This window comes from Salvelinus fontinalis, chromosome 7, assembly GCF_029448725.1.
Source record: "Salvelinus fontinalis isolate EN_2023a chromosome 7, ASM2944872v1, whole genome shotgun sequence".
Taxonomy (NCBI): domain Eukaryota; kingdom Metazoa; phylum Chordata; class Actinopteri; order Salmoniformes; family Salmonidae; genus Salvelinus; species Salvelinus fontinalis.
The window spans coordinates 59,925,283-59,948,721 of NC_074671.1; the positions used below are offsets into that span (position 1 = coordinate 59,925,283).

General features: G+C 49.1%; 1 protein-coding gene across 4 annotated transcripts in view; it reads right to left on the reverse strand.

Moving 5' to 3' along the window:
• LOC129859931 (BCL-6 corepressor-like) overlaps nucleotides 1-23,439 on the reverse strand; it is a 100,770-nt gene that overhangs the window by 32,956 nt on the left and 44,375 nt on the right. For 2 of the 4 annotated variants that reach the window (XM_055930184.1, XM_055930182.1), the window contains 3 exons: nucleotides 23,024-23,326; nucleotides 18,021-18,598; nucleotides 12,256-12,534 (listed from right to left, as the gene is read on the reverse strand). In XM_055930184.1, coding sequence (XP_055786159.1) covers nucleotides 12,256-12,534; nucleotides 18,021-18,598; nucleotides 23,024-23,326 — 1,160 coding nt within the window. The remainder of the gene's footprint in view (nucleotides 1-12,255; nucleotides 12,535-18,020; nucleotides 18,599-23,023; nucleotides 23,327-23,439) is intronic. The other 2 variants (XM_055930183.1, XM_055930185.1) reach the window with 2 other exon arrangements.

Genomic DNA, 23,439 nt, shown 5'->3' on the forward strand with positions numbered 1-23,439 from the left:
CTACTACTGTGGTGTGGTAGCTACTAGTCTACTACTGTGGTGTGGTAGCTACTAGTCTACTACTGTGGTGTGGTAGCTACTAGTCTACTACTGGGGTGTGGTAGCTACTAGTCTACTACCGTGGCGCGGTAGCTACCAGTCTACTACTGTGGTGTAGTGTCTACTACTGTGGTGTGGTAGCTACTAGTCTACTACTGTGGTGTGGTAGCAACTAGTCTACTACTGTGGTGTAGTGTCTACTACTGTAGTGTAGTAGCTACTAGTCTACTACTGTGGTGTGGTGTCTACTACTGTGGTGTGGTGGCTACTAGTCTACTACTGTGGTGTGGTGGCTACTAGTCTACTACTGTGGTGTGGTGGCTACTAGTCTACTACTGTGGTGTGGTGGCTACTAGTCTACTACTGTGGTGTGGTAGCTACCAGTCTACTACTGTGGTGTAGTGTCTACTACTGTAGTGTAGTAGCTACTAGTCTACTACTGTGGTGTGGTGTCTACTAGTCTACTACTGTGGTGTGGTGTGGTAGCTACTAGTCTACTACTGTGGTGTGGTGTGGTAGCTACTAGTCTACTACTGTGGTGTGGTAGCTACTAGTCTACTACTGTGGTGTGGTAGCTACTAGTCTACTACTGTGGTGTGGTGTCTACTAGTTTACTAATGTGGTGTGGTAGCTACCAGTCTACTACTGTGGCGTAGTGTCTACTACTGTGGTGTGGTAGCTACTAGGCTACTACTGTGGTGTAGTGTCTACTACCGTGGCGCGGTAGCTACTAGTCTACTACTGTGGTGTAGTGTCTACTACTGTGTTGTGGTAGCTACTAGTCTACTACTGTGGTGTAGTGTCTACTACCGTGGCGCGGTAGCTACTAGTCTACTACTGTGGTGTGGTAGCTACTAGTCTACTACTGTGTTGTGGTAGCTACTAGTCTACTACTGTGGTGTGGTAGCTACTAGTCTACGACTGTGGTGTGGTAGCTACTAGTCTACTACTGTGGTGTGGTAGCTACTAGTCTACTACTGTGGTGTGGTAGCTACCAGTCTACTACTGTGGTGTAGTGTCTACTACTGTAGTGTAGTAGCTACTAGTCTACTACTGTGGTGTGGTGTCTACTAGTCTACTACTGTGGTGTGGTGTGGTAGCTACTAGTCTACTACTGTGGTGTGGTAGCTACTAGTCTACTACTGTGGTGTGGTAGCTACTAGTCTACTACTGTGGTGTGGTAGCTACTAGTCTACTACTGTGGTGTGGTGTCTACTAGTTTACTAATGTGGTGTGGTAGCTACTAGTCTACTACTGTGATGTGGTAGCTACTAGTCTACTACTGTGATGTGGTAGCTACTAGTCTACTACTGTGATGTAGTGTCTACTACTGTGATGTGGTAGCTACTAGTCTACTACTGTGATGTGGTAGCTACTAGTCTACTACTGTGTTGTGGTAGCTACTAGTCTACTACTGTGTTGTGGTAGCTACTAGTCTACTACTGTGGTGTGGTAGCTACTAGTCTACTACTGTGGTGTGGTAGCTACTAGTCTACTACTGTGGTGTGGTAGCTACTAGTCTACTACTGTAGTGTAGTAGCTACTAGTCTACTACTGTGTTGTGGTAGCTACTAGTCTACTACTGTGGTGTGGTAGCTACTAGTCTACTACTGTGGTGTGGTAGCTACTAGTCTACTACTGTGATGTGGTAGCTACTAGTCTACTACTGTGTTGTGGTAGCTACTAGTCTACTACTGTGTTGTGGTAGCTACTAGTCTACTACTGTGGTGTGGTAGCTACTAGTCTACTACTGTGTGTGGTAGCTACTAGTCTACTACTGTGTTGTGGTAGCTACTAGTCTACTACTGTGGTGTGGTAGCTACTAGTCTACTACTGTGGTGTGGTAGCTACTAGTCTACTACTGTGTTGTGGTAGCTACTAGTCTACTACTGTGGTGTGGTAGCTACTAGTCTACTACTGTGGTGTGGTAGCTACTAGTCTACTACTGTGGTGTGGTAGCTACTAGTCTACTACTGTGGTGTGGTAGCTACTAGTCTACTACTGTGGTGTGGTAGCTACTAGTCTACTACTGTGGTGTGGTAGCTACTAGTCTACTACTGTGGTGTGGTAGCTACTAGTCTACTACTGTGGTGTGGTAGCTACTAGTCTACTACTGTGGTGCGGTAGCTACTAGTCTACTACTGTGGTGTGGTAGCTACTAGTCTACTACTGTGGTGCGGTAGCTACTAGTCTACTACTGTGGTGCGGTAGCTACTAGTCTACTACTGTGGTGTGGTAGCTACTAGTCTACTACTGTGGTGCGGTAGCTACTAGTCTACTACTGTGGTGTGGTAGCTACTAGTCTACTACTGTGGTGTGGTAGCTACTAGTCTACTACTGTGGTGTGGTAGCTACTAGTCTACTACTGTGGTGTGGTAGCTACTAGTCTACTACTGTGGTGTGGTAGCTACTAGTCTACTACTGTGGTGTGGTAGCTACTAGTCTACTACTGTGGTGTGGTAGCTACTAGGCCTAATTTTGCTATGAACGTGTACATGGTACAGTTCCACATATTAAAAGCACAGCGGGCTGTAGTGAGCTGTGGAGGTCTGTCTGTTTTCCAGCCGGCTGGTCGGTCGGTGGAGCTAAGCGGGGCATTAAACACATGATAAAGCACAGCTTTAATGGCCGCCAGAGGAGAGGAGCGCAGCGGAGAGCACAGGGTTGTTGATTTCTTTCCCGGCGCAGTAAAACACCCACCTCCCTCTCTCCTTTCACCTCCCTCTCTCCTCTCTCCTTTCATAGTTCCTCTTTAATCTCTTCCTCCTCAGGGCGGATGGCCTTCCAGCTCACTCACCCCCCCCCCCCCCCCACAGACTGTTAACCCTCTAGCTAATCTATCACCTAGAGAACACAACCACACACTACCTACCTAACTCCCTCACAAACCCACACATACGCTAATGATAGACAAGTCTCACAAAGAAGTGTTAGAATTTAAATGCATATGGAGGTTAGAGCGAGGAGAGCGAGAGAGAGATTCCAACCTTGAGAATGCTGAAGCCTTGTTTCTCATCTACTAACACTTGACAGACTGGGACACACACGCACACTCGGACATACACACACGCTACACGGGCATATTGTCCATTTTTCACTGTGTCCTAAGCGTCATCTAGGCCGGCGCCGTTTAGATAATCAGGAAGTGAAAAACAACAGCGTGGTTTAGAGCTCTCTCTGATGCTGGTTCTAATTTTACCCTGCATTCACTATCAGACAAAGACTAGGAGACCACACAGTGTATTACGATGGAGAGAAAAGAACAGAGGAGTAGGGAGAAGAGGAGAGAAAAAAGAGGGGGAGCGTGAAAAGGCCGGGGCACACTAAGTGGAGCTTTTAATTGAGCGGGCGTGATCTCTCCTTTCTCCTTCTCATTTCTCTGGCTTTTTTCTTGTACTCATTCAGCCAGTGAGTGGGAGTACAGCGTTGAAGGGGGAGTGTGGCGAGAGGGGGGGTGTCGAGAGAGCAGTGGGGGGCCTGGGGATATGGAGAGGGTGTGTGTGTGTGTGTGCACTGAGGATGTGTCTGAACGGCTGCGTCTCTGAGGTCTGGCAGACAGACAAGAGAGGAGGATAGGAGCTGCGATAACACCCTACAGCACTCTCACATAAGGGCCTGTGTGTGTGTGTGAGTGAGAGCGAGCGGGTGAAAGAGATGGCGTGAGCATGCATTTTTAGAGGGCAGAGCTATAGGTGTTTGTTAGCCTTTATGAGTGTCTGTATTGAATGTGCTGCACGTGTGTTTTTAAAGGTCATTCGTGTGAACTCTTGAGGAAGTAAAACCTCCAGTGGTTTTTATGGATGGCATGTGTGAGGACAATCAGTTACTTTGGACACGTAAGCATGCAAATGAGTACAATTAGGTGTGCCCATCCCGGTGTGTGTGTGCGTGTGCGTGTGTGTGTGTGTGTGTGTGTTATTAGTTCTGGCAGGTACAGGACAAAGCCTTGACTCATTTTCAACCCAGCCTCATTAACATATCCCATTGGCATCCTCGGCACGGCAGGATTGTGAAGAGAGAGAGAGAGAGAGAGAGAGAGAGAGAGAGAGAGCAACCACTCATGTGTCGCGACATGCATCGCAAAGACTAAAGGATTCTGAAATATGCAGGAAGTGAGTGTTTGTGTGTATGCATGTCAAAGGGCTTTTGGCTGGTGTAGCTCAGTTGGTAGAGCATTGTGGGTTCTATTCCCACGGAGGACCAGTAAAATTAAAATACATATTATATTAAATGTATGTACTCACTACTGTAAGTCACTCTGGATAAGCGTTTGCTAAATGACTAAAAGGCAACAGCCGGCAAGGCTGTGTGTGTGTGTTGAGTGGAGACACACTGTGTCGAGTGTGTGTGTGTTTGTATGGCGCTGCTAGCTGGTCGGTGACAAGAGAGTGACAACACAAAGACAGGAGGACCAGTCTCAGTACTATGCACTTTCTATCCTTCCCTCACCTCCTTCCATCACCTCCTTCCATCACCTCCTTCCCTCACCTCCTTCCATCACCTCCTTCCATCACCTCCTTCCATCACCTCCTTCCCTCACCTCCTTCCCTCACCTCCTTCCCTCACCTCCTTCCCTCACCTCCTTCCATCACCTCCTTCCCTCACCTCCTTCCCTCACCTCCTTCCCTCACCTCCTTCCCTCACCTCCTTCCCTCACCTCCTTCCGTCCATGAACATTGACCTCACATACATGACAGAAGCAAGCGACATGGTGGATGGATCCTATCGCTTATTTTAGCGGCAAACAAAGTCACAAATGAGCTAGATATTCCCTATTTAACAAATACACCCAATTCATCTGAATAAATAAGACAAAGCCAAACAGCTGAATAAAATCTAAATATTATTAGTGGTGAACTGATAGGTGCTCTCTCCCAGTTATAATAATGAATAGATGCTGTGATCAGAGAGACTATGGAAATGGCTGCATGACCAACGTCAACCATTCAAGCAGATAAAAACAAGTCTCGCATCCACAGTAAGAAGCACAAACCAACGCCATGCCTCACCACAGATCCTCATTCCACTCAAACACTGCACTCCAAACCCACACGCAAATACACAAGACTCACTGTAGATATATACATCACACACACACACACACCCCAGCAATTGAGATTCTGCACTGCTGCCGGAGTGATATTCCACAATCCGAGTGTGAATTTGCATGTGTGTGGTGTGAGTGTGCTGTGAGTGAGTGCGTGTGTGCGCTGTGAGTGTGTGTAATTAAAGGCAGTCCTAAGGCTAAGTGATACAAGTGTGAAGATTGCGGGAGAGATCGATCCAACGGAGCCTCCCAGTTTTGCACACTGACTGGAATTTGTTTTGGAGGGGCTGTGAAACGAAAGCAGGCGTGCAGGCGGCAAGCCCAGCGTGTGGAGTGGAGGGGGAGGAGGAGAGGAAGTGGGGGAGGAGAGGGAGGGAGGGAGCGGTGCGTTGAAAGGATCGGCCTCGCAGCCCTGTCGTATTTCACAGTCTTCCTCTCTCTCTTGCTCTTGCATTCTCTACAGTGCTCACTGTCTGCTGTGCTGCGCTGCGCTGTGTGCGTGAGAGAGAGAGAGAGTGCGGGCGGCCCTAGGGAGCTGCTTGTGGCTTATCACACGCAGGCAGTTAGAAAAGCTTCCTGTCGGGGCCCGCTGAAGGAGGGAGGGAGCCAGGGAGAGAGGGAGGGAGGAAGCGAAGGAGGGAGAGAGAGAGAGAGAGGAAGCGAGGGAGAGACGGAGGGAGGGGAGGAAAAAACCCTGAAGGCTAGAAAAACAAGATGCCGCTGGGTTTACGCTCAAACACAGCAGCCATGTCCAGCGGCGCCGAGCGGGGAACGAGGGGGGGGGGGGGGGGGCTAGCGGCGCTGAGCGGCGAACGAGGGGGGGGGGGGGGCTCAGGGGTGGACAGGGCTAGCGGCGCTGAGCGGGGAACGAGGGGCTCAGGGGTGGACAGGGCTAGCGGCGCTGAGCGGGGAACGAGGGGCTCAGGGGTGGACAGGGCTAGCGGCGCCGAGCAGGGAACGAGGGGGGGGGAGAGGGCTCAGGGGCAGGCAGGGCTAGCGGCGCCGAGCGCGGAACGAGGGGGGGGGAGAGGGCTCAGGGGCAGACAGGGCTAGCGGCGCTGAGCGCGGAACGAGGGGGGGAGAGAGGGCTCAGGGGTGGACAGGGCTAGCGGCGCTGAGCGCGGAACGAGGGGGGCAGAGAGGGCTCAGGGGTGGACAGGGCTAGCGGCGCTGAGCGGGGAACGAAGGGGAGAGAGAGGGATCAGGGGTGGACAGGGCTAGCGGTGCTGAGCGGGGAACGAGGGGGGGAGAGAGGGATCAGGGGTGGACAGGGCTAGCGGTGCTGAGCGGGGAACGAGGGGGGGAGAGAGGGATCAGGGGTGGACAGGGCTAGCAGCGCTGAGCGGGGAACGAGGAGGGGGGGGGGGGGGCTAGCGGCGCCGAGCGGGGAACGAGGGGGGAGAGAGGGCTCAGGGGTGGACAGGGCTAGCGGGGCTGAGCGGGGAACGAGGGGGGGGGGAGAGGGCTCAGAGGTGGACAGGGCTAGCGGTGCTGAGCGGGGAACGAGGGGGGGAGAGAGGGATCAGGGGCGGACAGGGCTAGCGGAGGAGAAGAAGAACAAGGAAAGGGAGGTGGAGAGTGGACGCTACAGGATTAAATCTGCCCTCTTCCTCCTCTCCTCTCGTATAAATCAAAGAGCTCCGTCTGGAGCGCATGCCTCACTGCCTCCAGTACACACACTACGGAGAGCACACACACACTCAAAACCCTGGCCACAGACGCTGGTCTACTAAAACCAACCCTACCTTTGATCTAGAGGGAAACCATTTCTCCCACCTTCAAACCGTTATATCTTCCCATTTCATAGAACACACTGCCAATTCCCTCCAACACCAACTCTATCTGTCCTGCTGTCCACCTCAAGTAAAAACCACATTGAGTTTGAGACCCTCTCTACCCCCAGCTCATCTCCCCGCGTCTCAAAAGGTTGTCTTTCTACTGCAGTCTCCTTTAAAACTACAATTTTTTGCACTGGAGAGTAAGAAGACGGAGATGAAGGGAGGAGGAAGGGAGGGAGAGGACGAGTCATGCGTTCCAAACAGCATTAATGGTTGGTTTCCTGCGAGCGGTGCCAGTCCTTTCAGGCAGTCCTGCTGGAACTAATCCACAGGCTCATTAATCTGGGGGGACAAATTAGTCATGGACGGCCTTAATCTCAATATTCCTAATATTCCCAGGGTTTAGACCAGGAAAGTAAGAAGATTAATTTTTATCCAAATTGTGGGTTTTTTAGGGGCACTTTTTTAAAATATAGTTTTGGGTAACTGGGTTGGATGTGGTAGGAAAGGGTTAAGAGCTACTGGAGATTTGGAGAGAGAAGAGAGCAGAGATGTACTCCAGCAAGTCTGTGTGGGAGAGAGCAGAGATGTACTCCAGTAAGTCTGTGTGTGAGATAGCAGAGATGTACTCCAGCAAGTCTGTGTGGGAGAGAGCAGAGCCGTACTCCAGCAAGTCTGTGTGGGAGAGAGCAGAGCCGTACTCCAGCAAGTCTGTGTGGGAGAGAGCAGAGCCGTACTCCAGCAAGTCTGTGTGTGAGAGAGCAGAGCCGTACTCCAGCAAGTCTGTGTGTGAGAGAGCAGAGCCGTACTCCAGCAAGTCTGTGTGTGAGAGAGCAGAGATGTACTCCAGCAAGTTTGTGTGGGAGAGAGCAGAGATGTACTCCAGTAAGTCTGTGTGTGAGAGAGCAGAGATGTACTCCAGCAAGTCTGTGTGGGAGAGAGCAGAGCCGTACTCCAGCAAGTCTGTGTGTGAGAGAGCAGAGCCGTGCTCCAGCAAGTCTGTGTGTGAGAGAGCAGAGATGTACTCCAGCAAGTCTGTGTGGGAGAGAGCAGAGATGTACTCCAGCAAGTCTGTGTGTGAGAGAGCAGAGATGTACTCCAGCAAGTCTGTGTGTGAGAGAGCAGAGCCGTACTCCAGCAAGTCTGTGTGTGAGAGAGCAGAGCCGTACTCCAGCAAGTCTGTGTGTGAGAGAGCAGAGCCGTACTCCAGCAAGTCTGTGTGGGAGAGAGCAGAGATGTACTCCAGCAAGTGTGTGTGTGAGAGAGCAGAGCCGTACTCCAGCAAGTCTGTGTGGGAGAGAGCAGAGCCGTACTCCAGCAAGTCTGTGTGGGAGAGAGCAGAGATGTACTCCAGCAAGTCTGTGTGTGAGAGAGCAGAGATGTACTCCAGCAAGTCTGTGTGTGAGAGAGAAGAGATGTACTCCAGCAAGTCTGTGTGTGAGAGAGGAGAGCCGTACTCCAGCAAGTCTGTGTGGGAGAGAGCAGAGCCGTACTCCAGCAAGTCTGTGTGTGAGAGAGCAGAGATGTACTCCAGCAAGTCTGTGTGGGAGAGAGCAGAGCCGTACTCCAGCAAGTCTGTGTGTGAGAGAGCAGAGATGTACTCCAGCAAGTCTGTGTGGGAGAGAGCAGAGCCGTACTCCAGCAAGTCTGTGTGTGAGAGAGCAGAGATGTACTCCAGCAAGTCTGTGTGTGAGAGAGCAGAGATGTACTCCAGCAAGTCTGTGTGGGAGAGAGCAGAGCCGTACTCCAGCAAGTCTGTGTGTGAGAGAGCAGAGCCGTACTCCAGCAAGTCTGTGTGTGAGAGAGCAGAGATGTACTCCAGCAAGTCTGTGTGTGAGAGAGCAGAGATGTACTCCAGCAAGTCTGTGTGGGAGAGAGCAGAGCCGTACTCCAGCAAGTCTGTGTGGGAGAGAGCAGAGCCGTACTCCAGCAAGTCTGTGTGTGAGAGAGCAGAGATGTACTCCAGCAAGTCTGTGTGGGAGAGAGCAGAGATGTACTCCAGCAAGTCTGTGTGGGAGAGAGCAGAGATGTACTCCAGCAAGTCTGTGTGGGAGAGAGCAGAGATGTACTCCAGCAAGTCTGTGTGTGAGAGAGCAGAGCCGTACTCCAGCAAGTCTGTGTGGGAGAGAGCAGAGCCGTTCTCCAGCAAGTCTGTGTGTGAGAGAGCAGAGATGTACTCCAGCAAGTCTGTGTGTGAGAGAGCAGAGCCGTACTCCAGCAAGTCTGTGTGTGAGAGTGCAGAGATGTACTCCAGCAAGTCTGTGTGGGAGAGAGCAGAGCCGTACTCCAGCAAGTCTGTGTGGGAGAGAGCAGAGCCGTACTCCAGCAAGTCTGTGTGTGAGAGAGCAGAGCCGTACTCCAGCAAGTCTGTGTGTGAGAGAGCAGAGCCGTACTCCAGCAAGTCTGTGTGTGAGAGAGCAGAGCCGTACTCCAGCAAGTCTGTGTGTGAGAGAGCAGAGCCGTACTCCAGCAAGTCTGTGTGTGAGAGAGCAGAGCCGTACTCCAGCAAGTCTGTGTGAGAGAGCAGAGCCGTACTCCAGCAAGTCTGTGTGGGAGAGAGCAGAGCCGTTCTCCAGCAAGTCTGTGTGTGAGAGAGCAGAGATGTACTCCAGCAAGTCTGTGTGGGAGAGAGCAGAGCCGTACTCCAGCAAGTCTGTGTGGGAGAGAGCAGAGCCGTACTCCAGCAAGTCTGTGTGTGAGAGAGCAGAGCCGTACTCCAGCAAGTCTGTGTGGGAGAGAGCAGAGCCGTACTCCAGCAAGTCTGTGTGTGAGAGAGCAGAGCCGTACTCCAGCAAGTCTGTGTGTGAGAGAGCAGAGCCGTACTCCAGCAAGTCTGTGTGTGAGAGAGCAGAGCCGTACTCCAGCAAGTCTGTGTGTGAGAGAGCAGAGCCGTACTCCAGCAAGTCTGTGTGTGAGAGAGCAGAGCCGTACTCCAGCAAGTCTGTGTGTGAGAGAGCAGAGCCGTACTCCAGCAAGTCTGTGTGAGAGAGCAGAGCCGTACTCCAGCAAGTCTGTGTGTGAGAGAGCAGAGCCGTACTCCAGCAAGTCTGTGTGGGAGAGAGCAGAGCCGTACTCCAGCAAGTCTGTGTGTGAGAGAGCAGAGCCGTACTCCAGCAAGTCTGTGTGTGAGAGAGCAGAGCCGTACTCCAGCAAGTCTGTGTGTGAGAGAGCAGAGCCGTACTCCAGCAAGTCTGTGTGTGAGAGAGCAGAGCCGTACTCCAGCAAGTCTGTGTGTGAGAGAGCAGAGCCGTACTCCAGCAAGTCTGTGTGTGGGAGAGCAGAGCCGTACTCCAGCAAGTCTGTGTGTGAGAGAGCAGAGCCGTACTCCAGCAAGTCTGTGTGTGAGAGAGCAGAGCCGTTCTCCAGCAAGTCTGTGTGTGGGAGAGCAGAGCCGTACTCCAGCAAGTCTGTGTGTGAGAGAGCAGAGATGTACTCCAGCAAGTCTGTGTGTGAGAGAGCAGAATGAGTGTATGCGGGAAAGCAGTGTGTGTTTCTGAGAGAGAGAGGGAAAGCAGTGTGTATGCTAGCTAGGCGACTGCTCTGTGCCTGGTGGAGGGCTCTCACATGGCCTCTCGTCTCTTAGACAAGTGAAGGGAGAGAGAACTAGCAGACGTAAACTCAACGAGATGGAGAGAATGAACGAAAAACTACCCAGGGAGAGAGAGACAGAAGAACAAACCAACACACTAGCACCCCATTCAGCCCTTCAAACCAACACACTAGCACCCCGTACAGCCCTTTAAACCAACACACTAGCATCCCCGTACAGCCCTTCCAACCAACACACTAGCACCCCGTACAGCCCTTTAAACCAACACACTAGCATCCCCGTACAGCCCTTCAAACCAACACACTAGCACCCCGTACAGCCCTTCAAACCAACACACTAGCACCCCGTACAGCCCTTCAAACCAACACACTAGCACCCCGTACAGCCCTTTAAACCAACACACTAGCATCCCCGTACAGCCCTTCAAACCAACACACTAGCACCCTGTACAGCCCTTCAAACCAACACACTAGCACCCCGTACAGCCCTTTAAACCAACACACTAGCATCCCCGTACAGCCCTTCAAACCAACACACTAGCACCCCGTACAGCCCTTCAAACCAACACACTAGCACCCCGTACAGCCCTTCAAACCAACACACTAGCACCCCGTACAGCCCTTCAAACCAACACACTAGCACCCCGTACAGCCCTTCAAACCAACACACTAGCACCCCGTACAGCCCTTCAAACCAACACACTAGCACCCCGTACAGCCCTTCAAACCAACACACTAGCACCCCGTACAGCCCTTCAAACCAACACACTAGCACCCTGTACAGCCCTTCAAACCAACACACTAGCACCCTGTACAGCCCTTCAAACCAACACACTAGCATCCCCGTACAGCCCTTCAAACCAACACACTAGCACCCCGTACAGCCCTTCCAACCAACACACTAGCACCCCGTACAGCCCTTCAAACCAACCAACTAGCACCCCGTACAGCCCTTCAAACCAACACACTAGCATCCCCGTACAGCCCTTCAAACCAACACACTAGCACCCTGTACAGCCCTTCAAACCAACACACTAGCATCCCCGTACAGCCCTTCAAACCAACACACTAGCACCCCGTACAGCCCTTCAAACCAACACACTAGCACCCCGTACAACCCTTCAAACCAACACACTAGCACCCCGTACAACCCTTCAAACCAACACACTAGCACCCCGTACAACCCTTCAAACCAACACACTAGCACCCCGTACAACCCTTCAAACCAACACACTAGCACCCCGTACAGCCCTTCAAACCAACACACTAGCACCCTGTACAGCCCTTCAAACCAACACACTAGCACCCTGTACAGCCCTTCAAACCAACACACTAGCACCCCACACAGCCCTTCAAACCAACACACTAGCACCCCGTACAGCCCTTCAAACCAACACACTAGCACCCCGTACAGCCCTTCAAACCAACACACTAGCACCCCACACAGCCCTTCAAACCAACACACTAGCATCCCCGTACAGCCCTTCAAACCAACACACTAGCACCCCGTACAGCCCTTCAAACCAACACACTAGCACCCCGTACAGCCCTTCAAACCAACACACTAGCACCCCGTACAGCCCTTCAAACCAACACACTAGCACCCTGTACAGCCCTTCAAACCAACACACTAGCACCCTGTACAGCCCTTCAAACCAACACACTAGCACCCCGTACAGCCCTTCAAACCAACACACTAGCACCCCGTACAGCCCTTCAAACCAACACACTAGCACCCCGTACAGCCCTTCAAACCAACACACTAGCACCCCGTACAGCCCTTCAAACCAACACACTAGCACCCCACAAAGCCCTTCCACACATGTTATTAAATCATCTTACCTCGTATCCTAGGCGGGAAGCCCTCTGGAGCAGGGTCTCTCCTGCGTTCTTGTTGACGATGAGCCTGCGGGCCTCGGGAGGCATGGGTCGGCTGGTAGGGGTAGAGGTGGGCAGCGGGGGGTTGGAGGGGGTTGGCGTGCGGTCCTGGGTCTCTGTAGGGCTGGGCAGAGGGCTGAGCTGGGGGGGCGGTGTGAGAGGGGGGGCAGGGGAGGAGTGGGAGTAATCCGACAGGGATGAAGACCTCCTCCGCTTCTCGCTGCATCGCTTTTCCTTGACCTGCTGTGTGTGATGGAGGGAGGGAGAGAGAGGGAGAACGGAATAAGAGTCTGCATGTCAGATCTTCCACAGAAATCTTCCAGACACACATCCTGAGATAACGCTATCCTCTTTCCTCTGGGTGTGTGTGTGGCTCGACAAGACGCTGCCCTACAGGCTCGTCCCATACTGACACATGGCCGTGGAGTGGGGGAACAGAACAGAGGAGGAGAGGAGAGAAAGAGTCTGAAAGAGGAATACGATACTGAGGTTATCAGAGCGCGGCCCCTCTTTCAGACTCCCCTTCCCTCTATTTTTACAGTCTGAGCTGCTCTCCTCCATCCCTCCCTCTCTCAGTCCCTCTCTGCCGAGGTTCTCCTTTATGCCGTCCTCCACTTCCTTTCTCCTCCATCCCTCCCTCTCTCAGTCCCTCTCTGCCGAGGTTCTCCTTTATGCCCTCCTCCACTTCCTTTCTTCTCTCTCCCTCCTTTTTTCCTACTCATTCTTTCTGTCCCTCTATGGAGATTAGGGTCGCTAGTCTAGTCTAGGGTGAAGTGATAATTATTCTCGACCACAGGTTGTGTGTGTGTGTGCACTGCGGGCCCTACACACACACACGTGGTGGCTGCGCGGTGGCGGGGCTAATAAATGTCAGCGCTTCTCCAGGGGCCCTGGCCGTGGCCTCGCAAAGTCATTTATAACCATGAGCACTGGCTTGTCACAGAGAGATGGGGGGGCGAGAGCGTGACTTGACTGCCCACCGCCAGAAATGCCCCAGGAAACACACGCGCACCCAATTGTTACTCCAAAATGTAAAGCTCCTAACAAAAAGCTGATTTTCCTCATACGCTACCTTTGTAACACTGTTATAAGTTAGGCAAAGCCATTATTGCAACACACTGCGGTTACAAATTCTACTCATATATTTTCAACACTGCAGTTACAAATTCTACTCATATATCTTCAACAACACTGCAGTTACAAATTCTACTAATATATCTTCAACACTGCAGTTACAAATTCTACTAATATATCTTCAACACTGCAGTTACAAATTCTACTAATATATCTTCAACACTGCAGTTACAAATTCTACGCATATATCTTCAACAACACTGCAGTTACAAATTCTACTCATATCTTCAACAACACTGCAGTTACAAATTCTACTCATAAATTTTCAACACACATTCCTGATGGTTGGCCATCCAGTTAGCATCAATAGTTGATGGTTGGCCATCCAGTTAACATCAATAGTTGATGGTTGGCCATCCAGTTAACATCAATAGTTGATTGTTGGTTATCTAGTTAGCATCAATAATTGATGGTTGGTTATCCAGTTAGCATCAATAGTTGATGGTTGGCCATCCAGTTAACATAAATAGTTGATTATCCAGTTAACATCAATAGTTGATGGTTGGCCATCCAGTTAATATCAATAGTTGATGGTTGGCCATCCAGTTAACATCAATAGTTGATGGATGGTTATCCAGTTAACATCAATAGTTGGTTATCCAGTTAATATCAATAGTTGATGGTTGGTTATCCAGTTAACATCAATAGTTGATGGTTGGCCATCCAGTTAACATCAATATTTGATGGTTGGCCATCCAGTTAATATCAATAGTTGATGGTTGGTTATCCAGTTAACATCAATAGTTGATGGTTGGTTATCCAGTTAACATCAATAGTTGATGGTTGGCCATCCAGTTAATATTAATAGTTGGTTATCCAGTTAATATCAATAGTTGGTTATCCAGTTAATATTAATAGTTGGTTATCCAGTTAATATTAATAGTTGATGGTTGGTTATCCAGTTAATATCAATAGTTGGTTATCCAGTTAATATCAATAGTTGGTTATCCAGTTAATATTAATAGTTGATGGTTGGTTATCCAGTTAATATTAATAGTTGATGGTTGGTTATCCAGTTAATATCAATAGTTGATCGTTGGTTATCCAGTTAATATTAATAGTTGATGGTTGGTTATCCAGTTAATATCAATAGTTGGTGGTTGGTTATCCAGTTAATATCAATAGTTGATGGTTGGTTATCCAGTTAATATCAATAGTTGATGGTTGGTTATCCAGTTAATATCAATAGTTGATGGATGGTTATCCAGTTAACATCAATAGTTGGTTATCCAGTTAATATCAATAGTTGGTGGTTGGTTATCCAGTTAATATCAATAGTTGATGGTTGGTTATCCAGTTAACATCAATAGTTGGTTATCCAGTTAATATCAATAGTTGGTGGTTGGTTATCCAGTTAACATCAATAGTTGATGGTTGGTTATCCAGTTAACATCAATAGTTGATGGTTGGTTATCCAGTTAATATCAATAGTTGATGGTTGGTTATCCAGTTAATATCAATAGTTGATGGATGGTTATCCAGTTAATATCAATAGTTGATGGTTGGTTATCCAGTTAATATCAATAGTTGATGGATGGTTATCCAGTTAATATCAATAGTTGATGGATGGTTATCCAGTTAATATCAATAGTTGATGGATGGTTATCCAGTTAATATCAATAGTTGATGGATGGTTATCCAGTTAATATTAATAGTTGGTTATCCAGTTAATATCAATAGTTGGTTATCCAGTTAATATCAATAGTTGGTTATCCAGTTAATATCAATAGTTGGTTATCCAGTTAATATCAATAGTTGGTTATCCAGTTAATATCAATAGTTGATTATCCAGTTAATATCAATAGTTGGTTATCCAGTTAATATCAATAGTTGGTTATCCAGTTAATATCAATAGTTGATTATCCAGTTAATATCAATAGTTGATTATCCAGTTAATATCAATAGTTGATGGATGGTTATCCAGTTAATATCAATAGTTGGTTATCCAGTTAATATCAATAGTTGATTATCCAGTTAATATCAATAGTTGATTATCCAGTTAATATCAATAGTTGATTATCCAGTTAATATCAATAGTTGATGGATGGTTATCCAGTTAATATCAATAGTTGGTTATCCAGTTAATATCAATAGTTGATTATCCAGTTAATATCAATAGTTGGTTATCCAGTTAATATCAATAGTTGGTTATCCAGTTAATATCAATAGTTGATTATCCAGTTAATATCAATAGTTGATGGATGGTTATCCAGTTAATATCAATAGTTGGTTATCCAGTTAATATCAATAGTTGATGGATGGTTATCCAGTTAATATCAATAGTTGATGGTTGGTTATCCAGTTAATATCAATAGTTGATGGATGGTTATCTAGTTAATATCAATAGTTGGTTATCCAGTTAATATCAATAGTTGATGGATGGTTATCCAGTTAATATCAATAGTTGGTTATCCAGTTAATATCAATAGTTGATTATCCAGTTAACATCAATAGTTGATTATCCAGTTAACATCAATAGTTGATTATCCAGTTAACATCAATAGTTGATTATCCAGTTAACATCAATAGTTGATGGATGGTTATCCAGTTAATATCAATAGTTGGTTATCCAGTTAATATCAATAGTTGATTATCCAGTTAACATCAATAGTTGATGGATGGTTATCTAGTTAATATCAATAGTTGATTATCCAGTTAACATCAATAGTTGATGCATGGTTATCCAGTTAATATCAATAGTTGATTATCCAGTTAACATCAATAGTTGATGGATGGTTATCTAGTTAATATCAATAGTTGATTATCCAGTTAACATCAATAGCTGATTATCCAGTTAATATCAATAGTTGATTATCCAGTTAATATCAATAGTTGATTATCCAGTTAATATCAATAGTTGATTATCCAGTTAATATCAATAGTTGATTATCCAGTTAATATCAATAGTTGATGGATGGTTATCCAGTTAATATCAATAGTTGATGGTTGGTTATCCAGTTAATATCAATAGTTGATGGTTGGTTATCCAGTTAATATCAATAGTTGATGGTTGGTTATCCAGTTAATATCAATAGTTGATTATCCAGTTAACATCAATAGTTGATGGTTGGTTATCCAGTTAACATCAATAGTTGATGGTTGGTTATCCAGTTAATATCAATAGTTGATGGTTGGTTATCCAGTTAATATCAATAGTTGATTATCCAGTTAATATCAATAGTTGATGGTTGGTTATCCAGTTAATATCAATAGTTGATGGTTGGTTATCCAGTTAATATCAATAGTTGATGGTTGGTTATCCAGTTAATATCAATAGTTGATTATCCAGTTAACATCAATAGTTAATGGTTGCTCCATCTAGATTGTTATCCCTGATTGTGACAACGTTTTATGTAAATATTACATCCATGTATGAGATTATAAAATGCTATATTTTAAATGGGATCTGAAAACCCCTCCATATTTAGACACATTCTGATTTGACACATTCTGAAGACACGTTAAATGAACGTGACGCTTCTAAAAGGAAAGTAACATGAAAGACGTTATGATGCTTTAAGATATAGATCTGCACATTGTGTGTGTGTGTGTGTTTGGACACGTCTGTCAGCGACGGCGCTCGCAGCAGCCAGCGAATGGCAAACAGGATACAGCCACCGCGTCTGCCCTGGAGAGATCTCTCTCTCTGTGCGTGTGTGTGTGTGTGTGTGTGTGTGTGTGTGTGTGTGTGTGTGTGTGTGTGTGTGTGTGTGTGTGAATACCGCAGCAGGCGGAAGAAGGAAGGAGGAGGAGAAAGAGAGGAAAGGGAGCAGAGAGGCTCGGGAGGAGGGCTGTGTGTGTGTGTGTGTGTGTGTGTGTGTGTGTGTGTGTGTGCGCGCGTGTACGTGGTGTGATTCTGCAGGTGCCGTGCTGACAGCTGCTGCGCTGGGTAATTCCTCAGGGCTGGACGGACACGCCAGCACACACACACACACACACACACACACACACACACACACACACACACACACACACACACACACACACACACACACACACACACACACACACACACACACACACACACACACACACACACACACACACACACACACACACAAATAACTCACACAGCACAACTCCTGCAGTATACTCAGTATTGTGATGTGATCTACATAGCCAGAGACAAGGCTCTCACAGACATGACACACCAGCCGAGGCCCATTCCTGCTCCCTGGGGTTGCTGTGTTTTGTGGAGAATGTGCTTCCATCACACAGTCCAGACCTCTAGAGCACTCACCCTCCGCCCTCTTTCCCTTCCTCCCTCACTCCTTCCCTCCCTACTCCTCTTCCAGTCTGGGGCGGATAGTGCTCAGAGCAGGGGGAGGTCACAGCAGCGACACACAAACACACACTCGCGGTGACCCCAAGCACACCTCCCTCTGAGCTTTCCCAGTGAGCTCCAATAAGCTCCATAATTGTAATAATCAACATGGTTGTGATTTGAAGCATATTTAAGGACCTCTGCCCAGGGGGGGTTTCAGCCAATGGGAACACACAGTGGAACACAGAGGACTCGATCTCTCACACACTGGGAGAGAGGATAACAAAAAAACAGAGAGAGAGAATGTTTCTGCAAGAGTGTGTGTACTCACCTTATTCTCCCTCTCATCCCTCAGTTCTTCATTCCCCGGCCCCGGCCTCTCTCTCTCCCTCTCTTCCCTCAGTTCTTCATTCCCCGGCCCCAGCCTCTCTCTCTCCCTCTCTTCCCTCAGTTCTTCATTCCCCGGCCCCGGCCTCTCTCTCTCCCTCTCATCCCTCAGTTCTTCATTCCCCGGCCCCAGCCCCTCTCTCTCCCTCTCCCTCTGGCTGGTGTGTTTAGTCTTGCACTGCCGCTTGCCCTTGGGCTTGTCCTGGTCGCCGTGCCGACGGAGTCTGGGGGCCACCAGGTCCCCCGTTGGGTTGGGGTCATGGTCGGGGTGAGGGCCGGTGTGGGGGGGTCCCAGTCCCAAAGCGCTGGTCCTGCGGTGTTCTTTTAGCCTCTGTCTCTTGTCTGACAGCCGTGGAGGGCTGGGGGTGAGGGTGATGTGGGGGTGTGCAGGGGCCAGGGAGTGAAAGGGGGTGAGGGCAGGGGTGGTGGTCTGCAGGGGTGGTTTTCTGACAGGGTTGTTGGACGGGGTCCGGGAGAGGCGGTCCCGATGCGCTGGGGTCAGAGGAACAGACGGCAGCACCACTAGACAGAGGGAGGGGAGAGGTTAGCTGATCAAGTCCCGGCAAACAGAACCATTTCCCACAGAGCAAATACAACCAGCTAAATTACACTACAAATACTACTTATCCCCTGGCACTACTGGGGTGGAGGCTTTTGTTCCAGCCCAGCACCAACACACCTGGTGGACCTGATAAAGATAGAATGGAATATTGTTGGTTTCAAGGCCATGTGCAACAGCCAACACCAAGTGTCTCTCTTTACTAGGGTGAAACCAAAACAAGCATGTAGAGGACTTTCCTCCCAGGTCTCGTTAGGGAACGTGATGACACAGAGAGGTCTGGGACTGAACGCTACAGTGACCTTCTCACGAAGACCTCCGTGGTATCTGGGGATTCTGATCTAGAGGAGGGGGGTTATGGGATACAGGAGGGATATATGAAATATGACAGATAGACGGGGAAAACAGAGAGAGGTGAGAGAGATTGGGTGGGCAAGAGATGGAGAGTGATTGCAAAAGGGCAGCAAGCCTGCGAGACAAAGAGCGCGCGCGAGAGAGAGCGAGCGAGCGGGGGAGGGAGAACGAGCAGAACAAAGAGAGCGAGAGGGAGTGCAGGAGAGAGCGAGAGGGAGTGCAGGAGAGAGCGAGAGAAAACACGAGGGAGTGGGGGGACGCGAGAGGAGGGTGTGTGTCAGCTGTTTTCCATTGCGTGCACCAACAGCGGCATGAAACATACGGAACGACAGACCCTGGGTGCAGCTGCAATACACTGCGATACACACACTCATTTGCACGCACACACACGTGGTGAAGAGAAAGAGAGGCGGTTCCAGAGAGCCAGTGGGGAGGTTTAACTCGTCCATCTGGTAAATGATTTATCGTGCTGGGCGGGAGGCTCGCTGCAAATGGCCTTCCTCCTTTCTCCTCCTCCTCCTCTGAGGAGGATATCCAGAGGGGAGAGGCCAATCCACCACACACACGCACTCGTTCTCACACTTACCTGGTCACACACCACAGCTCTTTTCTAGTAAATAGAGAAGGGGCTAAATGGAGGAGGGGCTATATGGTGTGAGGGAAAAAATGACACGTTCTATATTGTGTGCGTGTCTCAAGAACTCTATGGACAGACTGGGTACCATGACAACAATAGGCACATGTTCTGCTTACCACCAAACAATTCCTATCTGCAGAGAACACACACACACAAGTGTGTTTGTACATGTGTGTGTGTGTGTGTGTGTGTCAACCTGTCTCGCAGTATGCAGGGTGATGACTATTATCCCCTAGCTACCTCTGACCCCCCCTCCCTCCCAGCACAGGGAACAGTCCCCAGAGAGGTGTAGCGCACCAAAGCATGTGTGGTGTGTAAACCGCTTCCCTTCTCCAATAAGGTGTAATTAATACCCTGTACTGTTGTGTTTCCTGCTTAAAGGACCCACTTTAAACATCATGTCAACCCTCATCCTATTCAAACCCTTTTACACCACTAAAGGTTTAACAGGGCTCTTATCTGCCTGGTGTGCAGTTGCACATCTTCAGATTAGTCAACGCACCCTGACAAACCCTGGGACAACGTGGAGGAGCGTTGAACACACCTCTAAACAACCTGACAAACCCTGGGACAACGTGGAGGAGCGTTGAACACACCTCTAAACACCCTGACAAACCCTGGGACAACGTGGAGGAGCGTTGAACACACCTCTAAACACCCTGACAAACCCTGGGACAACGTGGAGGAGCATTGAACACACCTCTAAACACCCTGACAAACCCTGGGACAACGTGGAGGAGCGTTGAACACACCTCTAAACACCCTGACAAACCCTGGGACAGCGTGGAGGAGCATTGAACACACCTCTAAACACCCTGACAAACCCTGGGACAACGTGGAGGAGCATTGAACACACCTCTAAACACCCTGACAAACCCTGGGACAACGTGGAGGAGCGTTGAACACACCTCTAAACACCCTGACAAACCCTGGGACAGCGTGGAGGAGCATTGAACACACCTCTAAACACCCTGACAAACCCTGGGACAGCGTGGAGGAGCATTGAACACACCTCTAAACACCCTGACAAACCCTGGGACAACGTGGAGGAGCGTTGAACACACCTCTAAACACCCTGACAAACCCTGGGACAGCGTGGAGGAGCATTGAACACACCTCTAAACACCCTGACAAACCCTGGGACAACGTGGAGGAGCATTGAACACACCTCTAAACACCCTGACAAACCCTGGGACAGCGTGGAGGAGCATTGAACACACATCTAAACACCCTGACAAACCCTGGGACAACGTGGAGGAGCGTTGAACACACCTCTAAACACCCTGACAAACCCTGGGACAACGTGGAGGAGCATTGAACACACCTCTAAACACCCTGACAAACCCTGGGACAACGTGGAGGAGCGTTGAACACACCTCTAAACACCCTGACAAACCCTGGGACAGCGTGGAGGAGCGTTGAACACACCTCTAAACACCCTGACAAACCCTGGGACAGCGTGGAGGAGCATTGAACACACCTCTAAACACCCTGACAAACCCTGGGACAACGTGGAGGAGCGTTGAACACACCTCTAAACACCCTGACAAACCCTGGGACAACGTGGAGGAGCGTTGAACACACCTCTAAACACCCTGACAAACCCTGGGACAACGTGGAGGAGCATTGAACACACCTCTAAACACCCTGACAAACCCTGGGACAACGTGGAGGAGCGTTGAACACACCTCTAAACACCCTGACAAACCCTGGGACAACGTGGAGGAGCATTGAACACACCTCTAAACACCCTGACAAACCCTGGGACAGCGTGGAGGAGCATTGAACACACCTCTAAACACCCTGACAAACCCTGGGACAACGTGGAGGAGCGTTGAACACACCTCTAAACACCCTGACAAACCCTGGGACAACGTGGAGGAGCGTTGAACACACATCTAAACACCCTGACAAACCCTGGGACAACGTGGAGGAGCATTGAACACACCTCTAAACACCCTGACAAACCCTGGGACAGCGTGGAGGAGCATTGAACACACCTCTAAACACCCTGACAAACCCTGGGACAACGTGGAGGAGCGTTGAACACACCTCTAAACACCCTGACAAACCCTGGGACAACGTGTCTAGTCACTTACACAGAGGATGTGTGTGTGTGTGTCTGACTGAGGGGTGTGTGTAGCACAGGGGATGCGAAGGAGTGTGTGTGTCTGTTGCAAAGCGGATATCTATTTGTGGACCGTTGAGAGTGTGTGTGTGTGTGTGTGTGTGTGTGTGTGTGTGTGTGTGTGTGTGTGTGTGTGTGTGTGTGTGTGTGTGTGTGTGTGTGTGTGTGTGTGTGTGTGTGTGTGTGTGTGTGTGTGTGTTTGTAGGTTCGTTAAACCATTAGAATGCAACATGGCTGAAAAGTGATTCAGAGAAGAGCAGTTTGACTGACACACACCTCTGCATGTGCCATACGTCAGAGGAGCCGTGAGCACTCACAAAGTAAAAACTCTTTAATGAAGACAAGGAAGAAGGATACGATATCAAGGAGAGAGATAGGAGAAAAAGAAAGGCGAGAAGGAATGAACAGGTGACTAGCAGAAATAAATCAGAGATGCTAAATTGGAGACGCTGAGATGAGAAAGTGAGAGACAGAGGGGGAGAAAATACTTTGGCTGGCAGAGAGAGAAAAAACCCCAGAAAGAAGCAGAGAGAGAACTGCTGGTTGAACTACCAGTGTTATTAACGGTGGAATCTCACGCCTCATTATGCCCAGGCACGAGTTGCCACGGCGATATCGTTTAAGTGCCAGAGAGAGGTAGTGGGAGAGAGAGAGAGAGAACGTTGTGTGAGAGAGAGCAAGAGAGTCAGACAGACAGAAATCTCGAGAGGAGAGAGGTACAAGCCGTCTGTCACCCAGACAACCACTAACATGTCCCCAAAACGACTGCTCCTGCCTTCGTTTCCACACCAACACCTTGTGTTTCACGTTCACTGCTCAGCCAACTTCCCTGAACTCTGTTCTCTCTGTAACCCCAAAGGGAACATACAACACGTAGCCTACGCTAGCTAGCTGGCGACAGGCCAATCTTCAAGGTCGTTTGGCCAAGGCAACACGCCCGTAGCCTACAGTGAAAAACATCCCCAAAATGTTTTACTAATAAAATAGGTGCAGTGAAATGCACAGTGAAATGTGCAGTGAAATACATTCATGGTGCTGAATGCAGTGAGTGACTCAACGCTACAGCACTGGAGTGGCTTTTATTGATGTTGAGTCAATAAAAGGTGTGGTTATTGTTCTTTATGGACGGTTGTAAAGAACATGATTATCATGCATTCCACATCCACACAGCCCAATGCCTCCGTGACTCTACTGAAAACTGTTGTCAACATCTGCCAGAAAGGATGGTTGGATGGATTATTACTATACGAAACCCAAACTCTAGCGTACCTCGCTCGATGTCGCCGTGACCAAACGCTTCATGGCACCAGGCGTGGCCGTTGACCTCTGACCTGCGTTTCAGGCTCCGGTCTTCCTGTGAGGCAACCTTCCTGTCTGTGACGCCAACCTCGGGGCACCCGTCGGGCAGGGCCGTCGTCATGGCCATGCTTCCGTTGACCTCTGTCGACCTCTGGGTGGCGGCCTGCCATTGGCTGAGCTCCTGGGCGAGGCGGGGCTTGCTGAGTCGGAGGCCGGTCAGCTCGATACACACCTTGAGGTTCTTTAGTTCCTCTGGGACGGGCTCAGTGGGGCCTGGGGAGATGGACCACCAGGGGTTAAATCAACGTTTGGGAAACCAAGTCAGTGTGGGTTGGATGATTTATGAAGTTCAGTCAGAGCAACAACCTACTGGAGATGAAAGAGAA